The sequence below is a fragment of the Eumetopias jubatus genome, unplaced genomic scaffold (assembly GCF_037043125.1).
Source record: "Eumetopias jubatus isolate StellerSeaLion01/CBP00866 unplaced genomic scaffold, mEumJub1_p1.0 scaffold_5, whole genome shotgun sequence".
Lineage (NCBI taxonomy): Eukaryota > Metazoa > Chordata > Mammalia > Carnivora > Otariidae > Eumetopias > Eumetopias jubatus.
This window is the reverse complement of record NW_028274811.1, coordinates 111,686,208-111,711,786: the sequence shown is the minus strand read 5'-3', so window position 1 is coordinate 111,711,786 and position 25,579 is coordinate 111,686,208. Positions and strand designations below refer to the sequence as shown.

Here is a 25,579-nt window from a genome sequence, read left to right as displayed (position 1 = left end):
TTTGTGTAATCGAAATTAATTTGTGTGTTCTTAGAAAATATGCCATTGTTAGTTTTGATTTACAGGCATTCTAGTGAAATCTCTGAGACGTATTTCCCCTTTGCTCAAAACGTTATACTCACAGGTCCATTCAGAGAAGCAGAAAGGCTGAACACAAAAATCCGAAAGGCTTTGGGCTCAAACTCAAATTCCAGAGTTAAGTCCTCAAACCTTTAGTGAAACGTGCTCAGGCCTGGTAAAATTCTCGAAACGTTGTAGGTCTTGCCTCTGTCGCTAGGCTCGAGGCTCTGTGCGCGCGCGTTAGACCTTCTATGCGGGTCTTTTTGGAGTAGGGGCTTGGAGACCGGGGGAGGTGGGGGGGCGGGGCGTAGTGCTGGAAACAGGTGCAATGAGCCCGGAAGCCCTACGCGCTCCCGGCCTCTCGCTGCGCATGTGCAGAGTCGCAGCGCAGGCATTCTGGGAGATGTATTTTGCAGTCGAAGGCAACAGGCTCTTGCGAGCCCCGCGCGCGCGCGCGCGGCGCCCCCTTCCGCGCATGTGTGCCCTTCCTGTCCTCACTGCAGTGTCCGGGGGATGGGGGTGAGTCCGGAGGCGCTAAGCACCGCACCCGGTTGGTCTTCGTCGGGGCTGGAGGTGCGCCGAGGAAGTGGGCGCGGGCTCGGGGAGGTGGGGAAAGAACAATAGGATTCAGCAGGACTTTGGAGTAGGCGAGGATCGAGATGTCAAAAGCTACAGTGACCCTCCTCAACCTGGGTCCGTGAGCCCAGAGTGGGCGGGGTCCCGGGACTGCGTTCTTGCTGGTGTCGCGCTTCAGGTGTCGTCCCTGGAGCGCATCCAGCCATGCCAGTGCGCGCCAAGTGGTGGACACCAAGGTGAGGAGCGCCCTCCGGGGTGTGGAAAGAGAACCAAGCTTTACTGAAGGTCTGAAATGTTCCAGGTGGAGTGCTGCCTGCTTTTCCAAAGGCATCTAACCTTTAACCCTTACAGCAACCCTCTAAGTCAGCTTTCCAAACCATCGGCTGCAACCCAGTAGTAAGTATGGGTGGTGAAATCTGTTTAATGAGCCAAGACTAGTATTTTTATTTGCCAGTACTTTTAGGTCGGATATAATTTACACAGAATGATTTGCATATAATTTACAGAGAACAAAAGTGTAAAATTTGTTGATGCACATGTGTAAATACCACCCCCATCAAACATTTTAATCCCCCAGAAAGTTCTGCTCCTTTTTAGTCAACTCCTACCCCCACCTGCTTAAGAACCAACCAGTTTCCAATTTCTATCTCTATAGGTTAGTTTCGCCTTTGCAGAACATCATATGAATGGAATTCTACAGTAAGCGGACACTTAAATAAAATAGATAAAATACTGTAAAATAGCACATGTGTATTTCCTTGTGATAAGGATTGTTTTATGAAATTTACTACAGATGACTGTATTTTTTTAAATGACTATTTATTGGGCATCCATGAACCTGACACTGTTTCTAGTGCTGGGGATACAGTACTGAATATACAGTACTGAATCAAACCCCCTGCCTTTATGAAATTTTAGTTTTAGTAAGTAGAGACAGTTAACAATAAGCACAATCATAGTATATTAGATAGTAAATTATACATTAGAACTTACACACAAAGAAAAAGTAGATCAGGGTAAGGGAAATGGGGGGGGATTAAATTTAACTTAGGTAGACAGCGGAGGCCTCCTTGGTGATTTTTGAGTAAAAACTTGAAGAAATAGAAGAGTGGGGGTGCCTGGGTAACTCAGTCTGGTTAAGCATCTGACTCTTGGTTTCTGCTCAGGTCATGATCGCAGGGTCATGAGATGGAGCCCTGTGTCTGGCTCCATGCTCAGCTGGGGGTCTGCTTGAGATTCTCTTCATCTCCCTCTGCCCCTTCCTTCCCCCCCACACCGTCTATCTCTCTAATAAATAAATCTTTAAAAAAAAAGAAAGAAATAGAAGCGTGTGCTGGGTAGAGGGAACAGCCAGCGTGGACACACACACACACACATTAACATATTAACGTTAGGTTGTTTTGTAAAATATGTTTGTTACCTTAATCAAAATATGCTTCTTACCTTAATCACTGATATAACAAAGATATGATTTCTAATTTTACTGAGGCTAGAGAGGTGAGGTTGACTGACTTGCCCAAAGTCAAACAGCCAGAGGTAAATTCAAGCCCAAATATTTTCCTCCAAATCTCCTACTCTTTATATGTCTCCCAACCTAAAACATAGCATTTAACTGACCTCTGCTCCCCCTTAGCTTAAAACACAGGGATCTGCAGCTCAGCTCCCCAGGAAAGATGCCAGAAAGACTGTGGCACAAATCTCACCATGTGGACATTATATGTCCACGGTCTGTTGGTGTCTCTTCTGCAGTTCCTGGGTCCCACTGAGAACCTGTTGCTGGTACCTTCTACCTTCAGACTCCAACCTCTGTTCCTACAGCCCTGGTTAGAATCCACAGAAGGTGTGACTAAATGGTCAGAGAAGGATATGCACCAACTGCCATTACATATTGATAAATATTTGGCAACATCATTTTTGATGACTGTAAATTACTTTATCTTTGGAGTATATATCTGTTTGTTTTACCAGTTTCTTAATTTGTTCCAACTTTTCAGTATGTTAAAAAGTGCTGCAACAGATGGTATTGCAGCTAAATCTTAGTGCAAATCTGTGGTTTTTCTCACAATGAGTTCTGGAGGGCCCAGGAGACATTCTCAAACAGAGTGGTTTCCTCTACTGAACTGTTGAGGCAGCTGTGTATGGCTTTGTTACACCAGGGATTCTGGGATCTTCAAGTCATACCTGGTCTCTCATGGCTCCATCTCTTCCCCACCTCTGTCTTCATAGATCTCTATCTTCACCCAAAGGCTGCAGAAAATGACCAAGTCCCAGGTGAGTTAGTTTGTTCCATTCATTAAATAGGAACAGTAGTGGAGGACTGTAAAAATGACCGTGTGAGCTAAAATCATGCAAAGAAATCTTAATAATCAATAGGATTTTTTTATATTGGTTATAGTTGTTCTGTGACCTTTAAAAATGTTGGTTAAAACATTAAATCCTCTTACTGTTGGTCATATAAGTATAGGAAAATGAAAAATAGCAAAACTAGTACATTGTTAATTTAAACATTGACAATTAAAATACTTTGTTGAAAAAAAAAACTTATCAAGAGCATTTTGAACAGTGCTGCCTTCTCTTTGTATAACTTGATACCAAGTGAGCATCTTTTCTGTCCCTTGGCAAATTGGATCAGATTCTGATATTTGGTCCTTTGCATCTAGGACAATCAGTTCTGGACATGTATGGGGTGTTAAGTAAATGTTTGCTTAATGACTTAATGAAAGAATGGCCTAATGAATAATGAATATTCAGTGTAAAATGTTTCAAATATGATTTTTGTGTTACCCACAAAATGGATCATAAGATTAGACAAATGGGCATCAAAGCATAGTGCAGGAGAAACAGAATGAGACCAAATTAGTATACTATCACCCAAAATGAAATGGGGCCAAATTTTAGGAAGCATTGTCAAATAATGAGCATGCTTTAAACAAGTTGCCATGCTTTTTTTTTTTTTCCATTTTGTGCAGTACTGATGACTTTAGTTGGAATAGGAATGTGTTGTTGCAGGGACCAGTATCATTCAAGGACGTGGCTGTGGATTTCACCCAGGAGGAGTGGCAGTATCTGGACCTTCCCCAGAGGAATCTATACAGGGATGTGATGCTAGAGAACTATATCAACCTTATCTCAGTGGGTGAGGACCATTTCCCAGTGTTGATTGGCATATGCTTAGTTAACTACCTTACCTTTCTCAGTTGCTCCAAATAATCAGCCCTTTGAAGTACTTTTACAAGTATGGCTCTGGGTCTTAGTAGATCTAAGATTGACAGTCTTTGGGAGGTATGGCTTCAAGTTTGTTTAAAGACCTCTCTTTTTCAGGTACAAATGGGCACCTTCATCAGGCAGTCCCTGATGAAGTTCAGAGTTCAAAGGACCTGAAGCCCAGGTAGCTAGGTCCAAATCCTCTATCATTTCCCATTAACAGGATATCAAACCACAAAGCCATCTGTGATCCACAAGTTGGAACAAGGTGAAGAACCATGGATGGTGGAGAGAGAAATCCCAAATTGGAACTATGCAGGTGGGTTAGGTAAAGGACTCTGGATGGAAGTGAATGAAATTAAGATCACAGTTGATCTGATGGTTACCAGAGGAGAGATAGTGGGAGGATGGGTGAAATAGGTGAAGGGGATTAAGAGTATTCTTGTCATGAGCCCTGAGTAATATATGGAACTGTTGTATCACTATATTGTATACCTGAAACTAATGTAACACTATATATTTACTGGAATGTAAAAGAAAATTTTTTAAAAGATCACAGTTGATCAGTAAGGGTTGGCATCTTTGAAAAATATTCTTCAGGACTCTCTTCTTAAAGCCCTTGGCCCTTTGAAAACAACTGGGATGGTTGACATAAGTTCCTTATTTACCTGAATGCCATTTCCATATATCACCTTCCCACATTAATGCTCTTCTCTGCATGGCTATTAGAGAGTGACATTTTCCCTTCCAGGTATATTCTGCCTGTGATTCTTAACCAACTTCATTTAAGACTTTGAGAAGTTTTTTTGCCTTTTTTTAATTTTTGCAAAATATACATACCATAGAATTTACTATTTTTAAGTGTACGGTTCAGCGGCATTAAGTACATTCACGTTGATGTGCACCATCACCACCATCCATCTCCAGAACTCTTCATCACCACCAGCCAAGACTCTGCACCCGTTAAACTATACCTCCCCGCCCTACCTCCCCTGCTACCTACTGCTAACCACTACTTTACTTTCTTTGCTCAGAATCTTACTTTCTGGATACCTCATACAAATGGAATCAAACAGTATTTGTCCTTTTATGTCTGATTTATTTTACTTAGTATATCTTCGAAGTTCATCCATGTTGTGGCATGTGATAGAATTTGATTTTTAGGGCTGAAGAATACTCCGTTGTATGTGTATACCACATTTTGTTTATCCATTTATTTGCAATGAACATTTGAGTTGTTTCTACCTTTGGGCTCCTGTGAATAATGCTTCTAAGAACGTTGGTGTCCAAATTTCTATTTGAGCCCCTGCTTCCAGTTCTTTTAGGTATATACCCAGAAGTGAATTTGCTGGACCATGTGGTAATTCTGTGTTTACATTTTTAAGGAATTTCTGTGATGTTTCCCACGGCTACCATACAATTTTACATTCCCACCAGCAGTGCACAAAAGTTCCAGTTTTCCACATCCTCACTGACGCTTGTTATTTTTTGTTTTGTTTTGTTTTTCTAGTAGCAGTCCTAATGGGTATGAAGTGGTATCTTATGGTTTTGATTTGCACTGAATGACTAGTGATGTTGAGCACATTTTCATGTGTGTTTTGGCCATGTGTGTATCTTCCTAGGAGAGGTGTCCAATCTGGCCTCTGGGGAGCCAGTGTTGGATAAAGAATAGAAATCTACTCACTTTCTTTAAAAACTGATGGCTCATATGTCAGGAACTGGGTTAGGAACTTCAGGAGAATTATTGAATTCTGAGCCAGGGAATGACTTTATTGCTCTGGATGTAGATAGCATAAGTTTAACAGTAGTCAAGTACTGTCAGAGGTTTATAAAATAGATGAAAATGAAGACAGTTAGGATTTTAGGTCCAGAGTAAGAAATCTGCTGCTTAGCGTCTCCACATTAATAGAATCCAGAAATTTGGAAAACACAATGTAAAGCAAAAGTGGCAAGCACATAGTTGTCAGTAATAATACGTGTAATAATGGTATCTAACTGACAAAACATATTATGTGTGAGGCAGTATCCTGAGTACTTTATATCTATTGACTCATTTAATTCTCATGACAACACTACCAGGTAGGTGCTATTATTATCCCTTTTTTTATAGAAAGGGAAGTTGAGGCCCAAAGAGATCAAAGAACTTGACCTCTGCCACATATCTAATTAGTGATGGAGGTAGGATTGAAACCTTGGTAATCTGGACTTAGTACCTGTTTTCTTAACTGTGATTCCTCTTCTATATGTGCTAGGTAGAGAAGAAAGGGGGGAGAGTATTTAAAAGTCAGGATTAATGTAGTATCTGTGAACTATTAATAGACTAAGATGACACACTCAGCAGTGAGAATTCAATAGTTAATCTAACCCTGAGGCATTTGTATTTGGCTTATCCTGTGGCTTATTTTTCTCTTACTGGACACATGGGTTCCTGGGCCTTCACACCCATATAAGAACAAATTACTGTTATGGCTTTTTGAAGCATTGGCTACTGCTTGCAAGTGGGCTCAATGGCTTTGTCAAGTCCATTTCACGCTGATGGATGACTAGACAAGAGCTCAGAGACATTGGAAGCAGAGAGACAAGTGAGGATTAAACTAGAGCAATCCAACAATGAGTCAATGAGGCACCAGCTCAGATCTCTCTGTTCCTCATCCAATCTCTCCTTTATTTCCTCTGATCACCATTTCACCCAGTCATTGTAATTCTCTAGATGGGCTTTTCCTATTGACCCCATAATAGCTGTCCTCCTTTGTTCCTTTTTATTGCACCTTGCAATTATTTTTGTTTTTCTTCCCAGTTTGCAAAGTCCTATTTGCAGACAGCTAGATATATTTGTGTTCTTTGTCATATTTTCTATTTCTGTTTCTACGAATACGATTTTTTTTTTTAAGTTGTGGTTTTCTTACAAAGCTCAGGGGTATAGATTCCATTTAGCCTTGGTATTGCTGTTCGTTAGGGATACTAGGCCTTAAAGTAAAGACTCAATCTCACAATAGGGTGAAAAGTTATAAGCCATAATACATTAGCAGAAATATTCACAAACATAGAGCTAATTATGCTTTCTTGTAGAAGTCTGGCAACTTGATGACCCCTTGGAAAGACACCAAGAGAACCAAGAAACACTTTTGAAACATGTTGCATTCATTGACCAGGAAACTGTGACTGCGGAAAAGGGCAACAAATGTAATGCACTTAGTAATATATTTCCTCTGAGCACAGACTTTGTTTCTTCCAAACAAAGACTCCAAAAATATGCCTCCTATGGTAGGAGTTTGAATTATTTAGGCTCATTTAGTGGTAACAGAAGAAAGAATGAATGTAGCGAATGTGGGAAAGCCTTCTTCCAGAAGTCAGACCTCATTATACATAAAAGAACTCATACAGGAGAAAAGCCCTTTGCGTGTATGGAGTGTGGAAAGGCCTTCAGCAAGAAATCCAATCTTGTTATCCATCTGAGGATCCATACTCACGAGAAACCTTATGAGTGTACTGAATGTAGAAAAGCTTTCGCCCATAAGTCACACCTCATCGAACATGAGAGAATCCACACTGGGGAGAAACCCTATGAATGTGGTGAGTGTGGGAAAGCCTTTTTCCAAAAATCACACCTCAACATTCATCAGAGAACTCATACTGGAGAGAAACCCTATGGGTGCGATGAATGTGGGAGAGCCTTCAGCATGAAGTCACACCTCTTTGTACATCAGAGAATACACACAGGAGAGAAACCTTATGTGTGTACCAGGTGTGAGAGAGCTTTCAGTGAAGTGTCATGCCTTATGAGACATCAGAAAATCCATACTGGGGAGAAACCTTATGAATGTAATGAGTGTAAAAAAGCCTTTTCTGAGAAGTCTGACCTCATTATACATCACAGAACTCACACAGGAGAAAAGCCCTACAAATGCAATCAATGTGGAAAAGCCTTCAGACATAGCTCAGCCTTCTGTCGACATAAAAGGACTCATCAAGAAAAAATTCCTTAAAAGAAACTAATATGGGAATATCTACAAATAAAAGCCTCAGTAGAAATCAAATCTTAGTATGTATCAAGAAGGCAAGCCTAGTCAACATATTTTTAAAGTATGTAGCTATGTTTCTGTAGAAATCATATTCCACATGTGATGCCAAAACATTTCTCAAAGATATTACAGGAAGTACACCCCGTTGAAGGATGAACGCTCACTATGGCCTACAAAGACCTTTGGAATATTAGTAAGTGGACTAGTCAGAACAAAATTAGAAAAGCATATGTGGGCAATTTGCACAGTATGAAAGCATTATATTCCTAGTTGTATTATAATATGTTATATGCCACATAACATAAAACATATATTGGAATTGTATATGTGAAGTTAACATAAATATGAATATAAAATAAGTATTACATGTACAATGCCATCTACCAAGATCTTCCACATAGAAAAATACTATTTTTCTTCTATTTAACAGAAAATGTCATTCGAGAAGAATTTAAAACTAATATTATATGTCAACTGTACTTCAATTAAAAAGATTCTGAAGTGTAAAATTAACTTTTTTTCCTGTTCCTTGCTAGTACATATGTGTGTGGTTATGTGTGTGTATATATACACACACATGTATATATGACTTCTCATTTTGATCAATGAAAGTATATGAAAAGGTGTTGTTGTTCATACGTACATACGACATAGATATATGAGAATGAGCAAAAGAAAATAGCCATGGCTTCTTACAACATTCACTATGATTTAAATAATTATTTTTGGTGACTAAATTACCCTCTTCTTACATACTGTTATTGTCTTCCCTAATTAAAGCCCTAATGCCCAGTACCTAAGAGTGTGACTGTATTTGGAGATAGGGCCTCTAAAGCGCAATGAAGTTAAAATGAGGCCATTAGGCTGGCCCCTACTCCAATCTGACTGGTGTCCTTATAAGAAGAGATTAGGACACTAGGGATGCAGGTGACAGAGGAAAGACCCTGTGAAGAGGCAGCAGGAGGGTAGCCTCAGAGGAAACCAACTGTGCTGGCACCTTGATCTTGGACTTCCAGCCTCCAGAAGTGTGAGAAAATAGATTTCTGTTTCTTAAGCTCCCCAGTTTATGACATTTTGTTATGGCAGCCCTAGCCTAAGCCCTAGCCCTAATACATACACTACTCTTTTTCACTGGATTACTTCATAAAGCTGAAGATACAAATTTTAAGTACTCCATAACCCAACAATATGTTTGGGGGTTCATTTTACTGTGCACCATTTCTGTCTATTTGGCATTTCCTAATTCACCTTGTGATAGAATAGTAAGAACTACTTAAATAAGGATTTTACAATTCAGAAATGTAGGGACTTTTTTCAGAGAGGATCATTTTTTTTTTTTTAAGATTTTATTTATTTGACAGAGAGAGCACACAACAGGGGGAGCAGCAGAGGGAGAGGGAGAAGCAGGCTTCCCGCTGAGCAGGGAGCACGACGTGGGGCTCAATCCCAGGACCCTGAGATCATGACCTGAGCTGAAGGCAGATGCTTAACCAGCTGAGCCACCCAGGCGCCCCAGAGAATCCTTCATTTTTTTTTAAATTAAAATTTGTGGAGATATCCTGCAAATTTACATATGACTATCTACAGCATTAGAAATCAACTTGTTCCTTATTTATTAATTCAAGATGGAACTTCATTCTTTGGAAGTGAGTTTTAATAGAGATTTAGGAATACAGACAGGAAACATACAAGAGGTGGTGTGAGAGCTCTTGTTCTGGAGCCAGCTAGATCTAGATTCTGGATTTGCTTTGAGCCTCGTATTCTTTTCTGTGAATTAGAATCGTGCCATGATTTCTTGGGCTATTGCAAGGATTATACAATATAATATATGTATGGTGCTCATAAGATGTTAGCTATTTTTGTATTTTCCAAGGGTATAATTGGAGTTCCCATTGTAATTAAACAGTTAAGGAAACAGTTCACTGTGATCAGCGCTTTGATGTAGGGAGATTGGCCTGTGGGGGTTGCATGCATCATTCTGTTTCATTCTCACAAGGGTATGGGGCTGCAATCACTGCCCTGCATTGTTTCTGTATTAAGCTACTTTGTTTAGAGGTTGCTCCTAGAAGTGTACTGCTAATGTAACAAAAACTAAAAGAGGTAACATTCACCAAATACTGGGGCAGTGAGAAAACCGATATCAGAGCCTGGAAAGATGGTGACAAACTGGCAAAACATATGGTAAAATTGTCTCCTCTACATAAATCGACTGTGCTGACACCTCTAGAAGATACTAGAAAACAGAATATTGGCAATATTTGCTGATTGATCTTAGCTGTCTTTGGCAAACTATTACAAGAAAGAGATAAACTCGGGCAAAATTAATGATTGACCAGCCAAAATGAAAGCAAATAGAGTCCAGACATTTGGAGTCTTACAGAGTTAAAGAAAAACCAACTATTCTAGATTTCAAATAACAAGAGAATGATTTAAAAGACTTTATTTTCTTTATTTTCTTTAAATAGGCCCCATGTGCAGCGTGGAGCCCAACATGAGGCTTGAGCTCACAACCCCAAAATCAAGACCTGAGCCGAGATCAACAGTTGGACGCTCAACTGACTAAGCCAACCAGGCGCCCCTAAAAGACTTTAAATATCAACAACCTGATAAACCTTTGCAGTGAAATAAAGGGACACAGAAAAAAGAGATCCTATTAAGGGGCTAAAATCTCATTCAAGCCTGTCATCCTCAAAGGAGAGCCTCATCTGCCACTCTGGCTGCATGTTACAGAAGCTCAATTTTAGTCAGCTGCAGCTGAGAAGACTGGGGCTTCCATGCCCAACCTAGCTCCTGCTTTATACAGCAGAGGCTCTACCCAAGGCAAGGAAGGCCAAGAGTCCTGGGGCCCTGATCCCACCCCACCCCCCATACTCTAGTTTGTAGGTCAGATGTTTCATGCTAGGGGGCAGGATGAAAGGACAGCAAGCTATCATTCTCCCAGCTCCCACTTACAGAGCAGAGGTTCTATCCTGGAAGGAGTGACTCGAAAAGACCGTGGGCTCCCATTTCTCCTCCAAAATCCCACTTGTAGAGTGGAGTTTCTATGCCAAGAGGAGAAGCCAAGAAGTTTTCTCAACTCCACTTGTAGGATAGATGTGTCACTCCAGGAAAAATAGGCTGTCCCTTCCACCTCCTCTATTGCTCCGATGCAGTAAATGAGACACCTGTCCAGAGGAAGAGGAGGAAGGGAGGCCTGGCAGCTCCACAGCTCCATGGAAGGAGCTGCCTTTATTTGCTACATAGTGGGGGGAATGCATGACTTAGGCATGGGTGAATATAGAGACCTTAGTTGTAAGCAATTATAATTTTAATAGTTCTATAAAACAACAACAAATGAAACAGCAGGCCATCTAGAAGTTTGACAGAAAGAATCAGGGAAATAGCTAAAAAGTGCCCTGTAAGATCATAGTTATAATAATCCATCTGGAAAGCTGTGCACATGTCTAGGTATCACACACATATCAAGGACCAACCAGAGCAGGCACTTGAAAGGCACTAGTCACTGTTAGACATGGGGCAGGCTTGAAGGAATTCCCAAGTCATACACAGATCCATGAACAAGGAGTGGAAGCCTTACCAGCTCAAGGGGCCTAAGCACAGCCTCTCACTGATCACTGGCTAAACATTACGTTTTTTTTTGAGCCTGGGTGACTCCTAGGAAGCACATGGGGAAACTGAGCACTGACATCAGAGGCTACACACTGTTTGGGAAAATAGACTCCACGGAAATTAGTCCAGGGAAGCCATGAAGCCAACTAATAAAATTAACAAAACAGAGCAACGTCAATGAGCCCTGAGAGGGATGTATCATAATCCAAAGTTGCCACACTGTATTATCTCAAAAACTACCAGATGCAGAGAAACAGAGTACTATCTCCTTCAATACAGGAAAAATAGTGACAATAGAAACTACTTTGAGGAGCCCCAAACTTTGAACTCGTATGGCAAAGACTCCAAAGAAGCTATTATAGTTTCGAAAAGCTAAAGGAAATTACGTTTATAACAGTAACTCATCAAATAGAGAGAGTATCAGTAGGTAAACATTATTTGAAAGAGCCAAGTGGAAATTCTGGCATTGAAAGGTAACAGTACCTGAAATGAAGAGTCACTATAGGGGCTCAACAGTAGATTTAAGTTGGCAGAAGAATTAGTAAATTTGAAGCTAGATCGTTAGTATACATTCTGAGAACAGAAAGAAAAAAAGAATGAAGACTAACTGAGCAGACTTCTGGTTTCTTGTCTGACGTGGAAGAGTCTTGGAGTTATCAATCCCGTTTTTTACAAGAAAAACAATCTGAACAAACTGGAAACCAACAACTCTTCTTGCATCTTGCAGAGAATTGAGGTTACAGGACAAACCACTGCTGTGAATACTAGCAAGGAAGGCAGACACTGGGAGGTTAGAGGGGGAGGATGGCTAAGGGCTATAGAATGTCTTTCCCAGGGGATGGTGACCCGTGTCCGTGCTTTCAGTGAAACCCTTGAATGCTGTGCTTTGAATGGGTGGATTGTACGATATACAAACTATATCTCCATAAATCTGCTTTCAAAAATTGAGTTGCTGGGTCTGTAACATAAAGAGATATAATATTACAATACAAAGGAGAGGAGAAGAAAAGTTATGGGGAAGTAAGGAAGTATTAAGTAAGTGTGTGTGTCCTTTCTTCTCTTGGTTTCTTCAAAAGATGTAAAATTATGTAAAGCAACAATTATAACACTGTATTGTGTTATATGACACATGACATGACAACAATAGCATAAAGTTGGGGGGCAAATGTTCTATATATCTTGGAACTAATATTAATCTGCAGGATATTATGACAAATTAAGAGATACTGTCTAAGCCCTAGAACAACCACTGAGGAAATAACAAATAGTTTAAAAATCAGTAGAAACTCTGCCCTCAAAATGGAGAGCATAGGACGCCTGGGTGGCTCAGTTGGTTAAGTGACTGCCTTTGGCTCAGGTCATAATCCTGGAGTCCTGGGATCGAGTTCCGCATCAGGCTCCTGGCTCAGCGGGAGCCTGCTTCTCCCTCTGACCCTCTCCCCTGTCATGCTGTTTTTCTCACTCTCTCTCTCTCTCTCTCTCTCAAATAAATAAATAAATAAAATCTTTAAAAAAAATATAGCAAGCATAGCTTTTCTGTTCTTAAGTGTGTGCTGTGATAGTGAGCTCCAAAGTGGATAGTGTAGAAAGAGAGGGGGAGAGAGTAACTTTACAGTGGAGAAACATGACAAACACTATCTCAGACAGACGATGGATGTTGATATCAACACTGCTAAGTCAGGTTGATACCAGGTACCCTTGCCGTAATATGATGAAACGGTACTCTGCCTCTGTCATCTTCCTCCCTAAAAACACACAACTGCAATCTAAGCATGAGAAAAATCTCAGAAAAATCTCAATAGAGGGGCATTTCACAAAGTACCTGACCAGTCCTTCTCTAAACTGTCAGGGTTCTAAAAACAAGGAAAGTCAGAGAAATTGCCTCAGCAAGAGGAGCCTGAGGGGACGTGATGACTAAGTGTAATGTAGTATCCTGGAGGGAGTCCTGGAACAGAAAAAGGACATTTGATAAAAGCTAAAGAAATCTGAGTAATGCATGGACTTCAATTAATAATGTATCAACATTGGTTCATTTATTCTAACAAAAGTTCCATAGAATGTAATATGTTAATAAAAGGGAAACTACTGGGCGCCTGGGTGGCTCAGTTGGTTAAGCGACTGCCTTCGGCTCAGGTCATGATCCTGGAGTCCCGGGATCGAGTCCCATATCGGGCTCCCTGCTCAGCGGGGAGTCTGCTTCTCCCTCTGACCCTCTTCCCTCTTGTGCTGTCTCTCATTCTCTCTCTCTCAAATAAATAAATAAAATCTTAAAAAAAAAAGTCTTTAAAAAAAAAAAGGGAAACTACTTAAAATAATAGAATCAACAGTGTATATAACCTTGACTATCAGTCGACATGCTGGAGAATCCACAAATGGTATCCGCCACAAATGGAATCATCCACTAGAAGTTCTTGAGAAAGCCCTGTGAAGTGGAACGAAATTTATAACCAACAAGGCAGGATAAGAGGTTTCTGGCCCCCTTCCTTTTTCTTTAATAGAAATTACTTGGGAAGCATCCTGACACCTCCCCATACACAGGGCATGATGGGAAAAGACAGAGTTGGCAGAATTGGGAGGAGTGCAGGGGAAATGGGGCAGGGTAGGTACCGTACATCTGGGATTGCAGTGATTTTGAAACATTTTTGAAGCTGAGGGTCTTACCGTCTGTTCACCTCACAGAACAGGAAATTCCCTTGGTAAGAAAATTCCCAGGGTAAGAAACCCTGATGAAAGACCAGACCTCCATCTCTTTCTCTCCCAGGGGACTGGTTTTCCTTTCCTGGTTGGCGGCAAGACAGAATTCTGCTGCGTCCTCTCCTCTTCCAGGGAGTTATACCATCATCCAGCATTGGCCCTTGAGAAGAGTCACCATCTTGTATTCTAAGATGGGTTCCTTGTAAGAGGACATATTGACCACTTCATCCGTATTTGCATCTTTCTCCACAAACTCATCTGAGCCTAGTGGCCAAGAGACTATGTCTCTTTCTAAAAAAACTTAGCCAGTGTACTTTTTCAACGTTCTCTCTCCTCACTGGAACTTGCCTGCCTTATTGAGCATAAGGATGGTTTTTGTGGCTGTCTTCTCCTTACAAGGTAGGTCACATAGACCCACAGGTGGGCTGTGTTTACTTTCTTGAAGAAGATATCACTTGGCTTGGGAATACCAGCCAGCCATGTCTGAAATCCCAGACACGGGAGACCAGAGAAGAGGGTGAGGCTGCCTGTAACTGCCTTGACAACTAAACCACCAATGGATTAGAATCTTAAAACCATAGCACCATGGAAACAGAGTCACAGAATTTTGGATCCAGGTGGTACTAGAGAGCTCACATAATCTAACAATTTAACAACAACAAAAAATTATCACTTACCTGATTAGAAGAAGTTTTTAGCCAAGTGGCTTATTTTCTTGAACCTGAACACACGGGACAAGAATAGTAATATCTTCTTGGTTGCCTGATGAAAGCATAAGATAAACCCAAAACCTTGACGTACCAGAAGCTATGGGAAAAAGAAAGATGATTTGATCGGGAGAGTCAGAAGCATTTACTGGATCAGGGTCTGAAGGTGTTGAAAGTGGAGAATGGAAGGTGCATGAGGTGGGGTGGGGAGATCAAGACTGCTACTTCCTTTTATCTTTTCCCTTGAAATTTCTTCATTAAGACTTTCATTCACCTGCCTTTGGTTTTAACATATAAGGTACAAACTTTGTTTACAGATGTGAATGCTGCTACTTCTGAAATCAAGTTCTTCTTATCTTCAGTCTATTGACAGTTAACCTGGCATATCTTCATAACCTTGCATAGGACAATAGATACTTAAATATTACACCAAAAGGATAAGCAACAAAGTAAAAAAAAAAAAAGATGAATTGGATATTATCAAAATTTAAAAATTTTGTGCTTCAGAGGACACTATCAAGAAACCAAATAGATATGGGACAAAATTTTGGAAAATTATATAGATGATAAAGGACTTGGATCTAGAATATATAGAATTCCTATTGAAAAGAAAAATGACCCAACTTAAAAGTAGATATAGGAGGGGCACCCGGGTGGCTCAGTTGGTAAGCTTCTGACTCTTGATTTCGGCTCAGGTCATGATCTCAGGGTCATGAGATCGAGCCCTGCATCATGCTGGGCACTGGGCATGGATCTTGCCTAAGATGCTCTCTCTTCCTCTCCCTCTGCTTCCCCCCACACACAACTCACGTATATGCTCTCTCTCTTAAAAAAAAAAAAAGTAGGTACAGGATCTGAATAGATGTTCTTCCAGAGAAGATAAACAGATGACCAATAAGCCCATGAAAAGATGCTGAACACCATTAGCCATCAGGAAAATACAAAGCAAAGCCACAATGAGATACCACCTCACACCCCCTAGTGTGTCCATAGTTGAAAAAATGGGCAAGAGCCAATGTTGGAGAGGATGTATAGAAACTGGAACCCTCATATACTTCTTTGCTGATAGAACTGTAAAAAAGCAGCTGCTTTGGAAAACAGTCTGACAGTTCCTCAAAAGATGAATTGCACTCGTAGGTATCTACTCAAGAGAAATGGAAACATATGCCCACACAAAAACATGTACACCAGTGTTCATAGCAGCATCATTCATAATAGCCAAAAAGTGAAAAGATCCTAACTGTCCACCAACTGATGAATGATAAAGAAAAGCTGGCATATCCATATGATGGAATATTATTTGGCCATGAAAAGAGGTAAACTACTAATACATGATACAAGGATGAACCTTGAAAACACTATGCTAAGTGAAACAAGGACCACACATTGCAATATTCCATTTATATTAGATATCTAGATTAGGAAGATTCGGGGTCAAAGTATATTAGTGGTGGTCTAGAGATGGGAAGGTTGGGGAGATATGGGGAGTGACTGATAATGGATACAGAGTTTTGGGGGGGTGATGAAAATATTCTAAAAATGATTATGGTGATGTTTGCACCAAGGATGTGAATTATATCTCAAACTGTTATATATAAAAATGAAACCAGATCTGGGATTGGGAATGCTTGTTGCTACTGGAGCGTCACAGCTTCTAGGCCCTGTCAGCTGAGAGAGGAAAGAAATATGTTTATATTAACTCCTGTATATCCACAAACCTATAAATATCTCTGTAGGTATCTATCTGTACCCACAGTCACTAAACATGATTTCACAGTCTCCAGCTCTAATCTAATATGTAGACCATCCTAACCTTCCCCACATGCTTGTTGATAACCTGTCACTCCAACAATGAGAAACCTGACTCCCCCATCTGCCACCCATTTATTTAATTGTTCAATTCCAGTATACATGTGTAGTGGTTCAGGATTATTATCCTCTACCTCTGTGGAAAACAACATTAGCAACTAGGGTACAGTGTTTATTTGCCTCTAGTCACTCTTCCACTCATTTCCCAAGTTAATTTAGGCCAGTACTTTTCCCCCTCACCCCCTGCAGTGAGGTTACTTCATACATGTGTACTACAGTTAGATTCTTTTGTCAAAGCCTAAACTCCATCCTGAAATCCTCCTACTGCCCAGATTATGTTTTTAATTGATTACATTCAAGTTCATGGTTTGTGCTAAGTTCTATGGGTTTTTACAATTTCACAGTGTCATGTATATTCTTCATTATAGTGTCATACAGAATAGTTTCATACCCTAAAAATCACCTGTGCTTCCCCTGTTCAACTCCCCTCCCCTTCTCTGCATTCCTGAAAGCCACGGATATTTTTACTGTCTGTATAGTTTTCTTTCCCATAGTCCTATCAATGGAATCATACAGTATACAGCCTTTTTCATTTGGCTTCTTTCACTTAGCAGTATGTAATTAAGATGCAACCATGTTTTTGTGTGGCTTGATAACTCATTTCTTTTTTGTCACTGGATAATATTCCATTGTATGGATGTACCAGTTATTTTTTTAACAGATTTTATTATTTATTTATTTTATTATGATTTTTGACTGAATTTCAAAAGAGGGACAAGATTGAAGAGTAGGAGAAGCACCCATCCCACCAGGTGAGTACAAGACACCATCAGTAAAGCACTAGGAACTGGGCTCCTGTTGTTGAGAGTGAAGGGAGTACAGGAGAGTTACCAGACCAGCGACGTGAGAATGTAATGGGAGGAGAGCAGGTGGGCGGTGATAGGGCTTGATGTCTTACTGACCCCTGAAAGAAAATCTCAAGTTGTGTCCATTTTGATTATCATCTAACAGGTTCCAAAATTCAGGCTTTAGAGGCATGTGGGAGGAACATCCTGGAAGGATACTCACCAGGTACTTTTAGTGTATCCTCGGACAAGTGTTCTGAGGACCCAGTGGTCCATTTGTCATCTACCCCAAGAGCCTCTCTGCCATGCAGCTGAAGGGAACCCACATGCACTTTCTGCACAGTGTTTACCCACCTTCTGAACCCAGATAGAAGATACCAAACAAGTACGGAATTTCCCCCAGATTTCGCCCCCATGTGGAGATTGTCAGCTCAGGAAGAACGTTGCACAATAGCCTGGTCTAAGCAGAGGTTTTTGTAGTGACCTAGTCCAGCCGTCTAACTCCTCCACACCAGTGCTCAAGTGGCTTGGGGATCCCCTAGGAAAGCTCACCGATTCCCCATGCTCAAGGAGGTATTGCAGTCCTGGCCCTCTTCAGAACACTTGAGAAGGAGCACAAGGAGAGCCTCATTTCCATGAAACAGGGACCGTGATCTCAGAATTCTAAGTCACAGACTTGTGTAAGCAGCAGAGTTGACCTACACTCCAGAGTTTATGCCACAGTGTCCTCCTGCCCTTCTTCTGTCCAGAACATTGAAGATTCAAGATAATATCTGCAAGCCATGGAAATCTTGTAAATTCATCATGATGTTTGCACCAAAGGCGCCAAGCCTTTTAAGCTTGCCCCATGTATTCTTGGCTCTGTAAATGGTTATTCTGCCCAGAGCCACTGCATGTGACTGTCATTTAGATTTTCACTTGCCTTCTGGTACTAATGGGGACAGTTTTTGTCATTTAAGTTTTAAAAACTCTCTGGACACCTGGGGAAGTAGTATAGCTCAGTGATTAAGAGCACAAGTTTTGGGGTGCCTGGTTCCAGTTTATTTAGGTATGTACCTAGAAGTGGAACTATTTGGCCATATGGTAATTCTATGTTCAATTTTTTGAAGAACCACCATACTGTTTTCTGCAGTGACTTCTGATGTACAGTTTTAAGTTCAGACTTTCTAATATGATAAAAAGAAAAAGAAAAAGAAAAAAAAAACTGGAAGCAGAAAACTGACCTTCCCTCATAGAGCCAGATATACAGGCCCTGGTTAGAGACTGAAAATAGTATCATCACCCTTCCTGCTGATGATATGAGAGTGTTACTTTTTTATAATTTAAATTTTGTTTTTTAAGTCGTGCTTATTAAAACACTTAAACTGTAGAGTCTTCATGTGCTCTGGATGTCCGTGAAGTGGCCCTTGGGTGCAGAGTCTTTGAAGAAATGCCAAGTAAACACTGAACCAACGTCTATTAAACTTATTTAAGTCACCTCCTCCAGGAACTTTTCCTACCCTCGGCCCCAGGAGATTCTTCCTATCCCCTGAGCTCCTGGAGCAGACCCAAGGAGCAGATAAATGACTGTTGACACTGCCACTCTCGGAGGCCCACATGTCCCGGGGTGACTTCAGCGTCAGCTTATGGTGTGTGTGCATTGTCCTGGAGCATGGAATCTTTTTTTAAAATATGACTCAGAATACTCCCCAAATCAGCTTGGCTTGTCACAACAGGTAACTCATAGGTATCTGGTTTTACTGACAGGTTCCCCACGATTAAAGGAGCTATATTTTTCTTTTTTTTTTTTTTTTAAGATTTTATGTATTTATTTGACAGAGAGCTATCACAGGTAGGCATGGCGGCAGGCAGAAAGAGAGGGAGAAGCAGTCTCCCCACTGAGTAGGGAGCCCGATGCGGGGCTCGATCCCAGGACCCTGGGATCATGACCTGAGCCGAAGGCAGATGCTTAACTGACTGAGCCACCCAGGCGCCCCAAAGGAGCTATATTTTTCTAATAGCAATAGGTCATGCTCATTGTGAGAAATCGGACATACAACTGTAAAGAAAGTGAAAAGCAGCTGTATTCCACCACCTAGTGTAAACACTATTAACATTTAATGGGTTATCCTTTCATATGTGTATAGATATTTACAAAAAACAGGGCGTAGTTTATATGTTTATAACTAGAGTTTTACTTAGCAGTACACCATCGACATCTATTTCATTATATTAAAATGGCTTGATAATATTCCTCTTTGTGGATGTGCCACAATATATTTAGCCAAACACCTATTTAGAGGCCTGGTTTGTTTTCAGTTTTTCAGTAATCTAAACAATGCTGAGATAACCTCTGGCTTCTAGATTATGAGTTTAATATGCAGTTTGAATTTTATCCACAAGGGGGAAGCAGGCTACTGTGAGAAGACAAGCTAAGCTCTAAAAGCAAAAAACAACTAGAAAGTTCTTTGGCATATATAAGCTCACCCCAAGCTTGTGAGGTGGATATTAATATTTTCCCCATTTTCTACATAAGGAAACCGGGTGTGAGGAGAGTAATTCTCACCAACCAGTGAGTGCTGAGGTGGGATTCAAAGCTGTCTTCTGATTCCATTCAGCTTGCTTGCTTCATTTCCCTGCGCTTCCGAAGTTGACAGCAGTAAAACATTCTCCCCACATTCAGTTCAGTTTTAGGTACTGGGCTGGCACACTACGCAGAAATAAATGGGAGGATCCCTGCCCCTCAGGGGGTCATTATCAGGTGTGAGGACAGATTGATACATAAATAACTGAGTGACTAAATGCCCACCAGAATAGAGAGAGCCCAGGAAGGCAGGAAAGTCACTTTGCAGTGAGAGTAGGAATGGCTTTATGAAAGAGACTTGATAGTTCTAAGAGCTAAGGTTTATTTAGCTTTTACTCTGTAAGAGGCACTGTGCTAAGTGCTTTATATGCATTTATTAGAAGTTCCCCCATATGGGGCACCTGGGTGGCTCAGTCTCAGGTCACCTTCAGCTCAAGTCATGATCTCAGCATCCTGGGATCAAGCCCCACGTTGTTGTGCTCCCTGCTCAGTGGAGAGTCTGCTTCTCCCTCTCCTTCTGCCCCTCTCCCTGCTTTGTGTGCTCTGTCTCTCTCAAATAAATAGAAATCTTTTTTAAAAAAGAAAAAAGTTCCCCCATAGACTTGGAAGGTATTATATCCTTTTTACAGGAGAGAAAATTAATGGTCAGAGAGTTAAGAAACTGGCTACTTGTAGAAGAATGCTAGAATCTACATCCTTCAAGTCAGTTTGACAGGACCTAATAGGGATGGTAGACCTTTAACAGGCAGAGCTCAGAAAGAGACTTTTAGGAGATGAAACGTGGAAACAAAGTCTTGGAGTCAAGAAATACCAGTAAGTTTGCAAATGCAAGGTGATCAATGTGCCTAGAGGGTGAAAGAAGAGGAATCTGAAGAGATCAAAACTAGAAGAAGACTTAACCAGATTGGAGAAGTCTGGGAATAGCAAGCCAAGGAGATCCTACTGGATTTTGTAATCAGGGGGGAACCAACCAAAGAGAATGACATGACCTGTGCTTTATTAAGATGAAGTTATTGCATTGCATAAGGGGACAAGAAGACTAGGTAGGGAAAATCCATAGGATTTGACATCTCATCAGATGTTGGGGAGAGAGAAGGGAAAGCTATGATTAAAGTTCCAGGTTTGGGTAACGGAGAATGTGAACGTGTATTCCAGAGGAGAGGCTGAGGGGAGGGAAAAGGAGATGACGTCACTTTTCTTATGTGAGATTGAGGGGCCTGAGGGAGCTCTGGGTGGAGATGCTCACTGAGGAGCTGGAAGTAGGAAGCTGGTGCTTTAGTTATGGTACCTGGGAATCACAAGAAATTGCCCCAGGAACTGGCTAGGGAGAATTTATACTTAAGATTCAGCAGGGAATGTTCATACCCTGATAACCTGTAATTCCACTTTTTAATTATTTAGTTAATAATTATTTAATTTAATTTAAATTAATTAATAATAATTTAATTAATTTAATAATTTAATTAAATTATTGTTTTATTATTAATTTAATTTAATTCCAGATTTCTGTCGTACAGAAACAAAATCACCTGTGACAAGATGTGTGAAGGATGTTCAGGCAGCATTGGCTGTCACAGCAAAAGGATGCGTGAGGGGGGGAGTGAGCAAATAAACCATAAAATGTCGACATTGTGTAGGGGTTAATAATCCAGTAGATTTAAAATGCTTACATGGACAGATTTCTAAAACACACAGTGGACGAGGAAGGCAAATTGTAGCACAATAATAATGTGTCATGAAAAAAATAAAGGAGAAAAGTGCCAAACAAACAAACAAAAAAATGCTGTCACGTACGTATTTTAAGTGATGGGTGTGGGTACACAGAGAAAATTCCGGAAGGAAAAACAGACTGCTAACTATGCTAGAGGAGAAGAGTTGTGACAAAAATGGAAAGCAGAAGGGGTGGAATGGGATTTCAGCCTTAGTTATCAAGTTTTAATTTTACAAGGGGAATGTAATCATATATTATGTGAATGAAAATTCTCAAACTATTAAAAACAATCTATAGGTCCAATGGGAATAAGAGAGAATGGAAGAGACAGGGACATACTCCAAGACTCAAGGTAAGCAATATTAATGGGAACACTGTGAGAAGTTTTTGGACGTGCAGGGGGGCGGGGGTGGGGGGAGGGTTATCCTCTGCACTCACCAGCTCTGCAGCCACAACCAGCAGGATGAGCCCTGTGAGCTTAGCTAGTTTTCAACAGCTTTAAATTATAGCCAAGCCCTGTGTCCTTGAAAGGTCACCATGTCCTACCACTTGCCTTGGAACAAGATGGTGTTTTTCTGTTCTAAGTTCTAAATGTCCTAAGACATTTCATCCAGTTCTTGTGTTTGGACATACCCTCCTTTCCCAGAAATTCCACAGGGTTCTTGGTGTTCTCATTCCAGTCTTTCAGACTATGAAAACCTAGTCAATACCTGCCATGTCTCTTGTCCCCGCTTCAAAAATATTCCCATTCCAGGTCACTTGCCGTGGGAGGTTTTTAATGGAATTTCTCAAGGGACACCCGGCATGGATGTAGCTAACACTGATTGAGCACATGGAGGTGCCATGCATGGTGCTAAACTTCATATATGTATCTCATTTAATCCTTCCAACAACCTAGTGGGTGAGTACTATTATAACCCTCATTTCTGGGATGCCTGGGTGGCTCATTGGGTTCAGCATCTGCCTTCGGCTCAGGTCATGATCCCAGAGTCCTGGGATTGAGCCCCACATTGGGCTCCCTACTCAGCAGGGAGTCTGCTTCTCCCTCTGCCCCTCCCCCCCGCTCGTTCTCTTTCTTTCTCTCTCTGTCTCTCTCTCTCTCTCTCGCAAAAATAAGTAAAAATCTTAAAAAAATAATAACCCTCATTTCAGCTGAGACCTGGTGTGTGGTGGTAAGCGTGTGGTGCGTGAGTGTGTGTGTGTGTGTGTGTGTGTCTCCTTGTGTTAGTTTGTCCTAAGGGATTAAGTAGGGGGAGTGGTAATTGGGGAGGCATGAGGGACTGGACTGGAAACAAATTCTCAAGTGTTCAGGGGGTTTCAGCTTGCCAAGTGCCTTTATAACCACCATTTCATTTGATTTCACCATTAGTGCTCTAATGATGGTGGTCATTAGGAAAAATAATGAGATGAGTCAAACTTTAATTCCCTTGAAGTGGCAGCCATTGGGTCAAGGGTTTTTCGGGCCCATTAACCCACCATGCAGCCTTGGACAATTCTGCAAGGGGGTGGATGTAGACAGAATATGTGCTCTCTGTGGCTTCTTTTGACCCTGCTCTTTAAGGATCATTAAGTTTCCAGCAGCCGCTCCTCCCAGTCTGGACACTCTTGGCCAGGCACCCCCTGCTCTCCAAGCCCGCCCATCCCAGGAGATAAAGCTAAGTGGCAGAGGGGCCAGTTTCCTGGGGTTAATAAACAGGCTGTTTATAGCCAGGAGCAGTCACGAGGCAGGAACAGGCAGGCTGGAAGGTCATGCTCCTTCTGAATGTTGAGATTTCTCATAAACATCCCCGTCAGCCTTCTGGGTTGCAAGGACAACTCTGGGCCCATTGCCCTTGCCTGGCAGAGCGCCAGGGCCCCCACACCTTACCCCCTTCTTTCTCCCTGCCATGGCTCTCCTCCTCTTCCCTTTCTCTCCTCTTACCCCCTTCTGTCACCCTTCTTCCATAATGGAGAGACGATCCATTTCCATACTAGACACATTTAATAACTTTGGGCAGGTAATTCATCCCTCAGAGTCTCAGTTTCCTCCCTTGTAAAATGCGGGTAATAACGGGGCTCTCCTCAAAGAATATTGGAGAAGGTGCCTAGCACTGTGTTTAGCACACACAAGGGGTATTTAAAACATGTTTGCCTTTCCCTTCTCCCCCTCCACTGCATCCCTTCTCCTTAATCCTGGTCCCCGCCCATGTTGTTTACATTCGAGTTTGGAGAATGGGATGGACCTTACTTAGGTAGATAAATAAATGAATGAGATCATGTAAAATTGTGCAAAGTAATAAAGGAGTAACAAAACAAAGTGATGTGGGGAAGGAGGCTGCTTCTGTCTGCTGTCCTCAGGATAGAGTCCAAGGTCATCAAAGCCCATCTCCATCTGCCTTTGTTTACCTCTCCAGTCTTACCTCTCCTCACTTTTCACCTTGAGCTCTCTGCTTTAGCCATGAAGAACACAGAGTATCAAAGCTGGAAGAGGCCAGTCAGCCTTTGAGCCAGTGGTTCCTTCGGCTCCTGGCTCCACACTCTCTCCTGTGTCTCACTCACCATGAAGGAGTCCTCCTACTCCTTCCCAGATTACTAGTTACTTCTCCCTGGAAGTCAGCCCTGCAGCCACCGAGCTGAGTTCGGTTTCTCACTCTGTATTGCTACTTTCCCCTGTAAGAGTATCCATCACCCTGCACAGCCGGCTTATGGTCACCTCCCTTCCCAACTGTGAGCCTCTTGAGGGCAGGAATCACTCCTTATTCACTCTGAGTCCCTGAATCCTCAGCAGTTGGGACAGTGCATAGCTCCTGGTAAGTGCTTAATAGACACCTGGTGCTTGGCTTAGTAATTTTAAGAGCTCAGTAATATGAGGAAAAGGCACTGACAAGGCATGGCTCTAGAGAGAAAGAATGAATTGGAAAGGAAAAAAACCTCCTCAGTTCTTGTTGAAGTTCATGTTCTAGTGTCCTTCGGCTCCAACACTCTATCAGAGCCCTCTAAAAGGCTTACTGAGCAAGCAGGGCAGAAGGCGTTGACCCCATTTAACACCTCCCAGGGGAGGGTCGTGCCCGAGAGGGGTGAATCTGCTTAGGCTGAAGTTACCCAGGCCGGTAGTGTTAGAGTATGCCTGAATAAGGTTAGGGCCCTAGAGTCTTCTGCCCAACCTCTTCACCTTGCGGGGGATGTGCACGGGCTAGGTAATATGCAGACTCTGAACTACCCGTGTCCTAGCATTTCAAATCAAATTAGCCATTTGAGAGTGACAAGAGCCACGAAGGAGGAGACCATATGATTTACCCACAGTCCCCCCTCGCCCTGTAACCCAACCCAGATTCTCCTAGGCACCACCCCATTTGTCCTCATGGACTCCTCCCGGGGTTCAGTTCATGAGAAGCTGCACCCTCTTAGACTGACCAGGATGGACAAAACCCCAGAGTTCTAATTTCCTCATTTCTGAATTGGAGGAACTGCAAAGATCAGAGAGAAGGGACTAGTCTATGGCACATACTGAGAAAGGACCAGGACTCCAGACTGTCACTCCCAAACCTTCTCAAGTAGACTTCACAAGCCCCCTTGACATGAACCTTCTGAGTTGGGGAACGGGTAGGAATGATATGGACCTGACCTGGCCATTTGTTAGCTGTGGTCATGTTGGGAGAAGCTAGTGGGGAAGGGGCAGGGATAAGCTACTTACCCCATCTTGTTGTTCTGCTCTGGAGTTTACCAGTTCCTTCCAGTCCTCATTGGTTTTGTGCATTGTTAGTTAACCCACAGGAAGTAGGATGTGGGTTGTTCACTGG

The 25,579-nt window shown here is 41.8% G+C and overlaps 1 protein-coding gene and 1 long non-coding RNA gene across 4 annotated transcripts; one reads left to right on the top strand and one right to left on the bottom strand.

The window, feature by feature from the left end:
- The first annotated feature begins 592 nt into the window (after positions 1-592).
- LOC114211947 (uncharacterized) lies at positions 593-8,251 on the top strand. Of its 3 annotated transcripts, none has more exons than XM_028106669.2 (5): positions 593-872; positions 2,863-2,907; positions 3,646-3,772; positions 4,064-4,159; positions 6,913-8,251. In XM_028106669.2, exons 2-5 carry the CDS (start codon positions 2,893-2,895, stop codon positions 7,824-7,826), a joined length of 1,152 nt encoding a protein of 383 aa, XP_027962470.1. In that variant the 5' UTR covers positions 593-872; positions 2,863-2,892; the 3' UTR covers positions 7,827-8,251. The 3 variants fall into 3 exon arrangements, with proteins under 3 accessions (XP_027962470.1, XP_027962467.1, XP_027962468.1); XM_028106666.2 differs by having other exon boundaries at positions 6,910-8,251; XM_028106667.2 differs by lacking the exon at positions 593-872 and adding an exon at positions 886-1,032 and having other exon boundaries at positions 6,910-8,251.
- On the bottom strand, positions 1,195-25,579 carry LOC114211948 (uncharacterized). Its single transcript, XR_003609865.2, has 3 exons — positions 25,474-25,579; positions 13,809-14,972; positions 1,195-2,883 (listed from the first exon to the last, which is right to left on the bottom strand). It is a non-coding gene; the product is annotated as an uncharacterized LOC114211948 (long non-coding RNA).

Excerpts from the sequence above, each read along its gene's own strand:
- LOC114211947 (XM_028106666.2), top strand. Across the intron at positions 3,773-4,063 it reads TATCAACCTTATCTCAGTGG|GATATCAAACCACAAAGCCA; the intron begins GTGAGGACCATT and ends TCCCATTAACAG. Across the intron at positions 4,160-6,909 it reads CCCAAATTGGAACTATGCAG|AAGTCTGGCAACTTGATGAC; the intron begins GTGGGTTAGGTA and ends GCTTTCTTGTAG.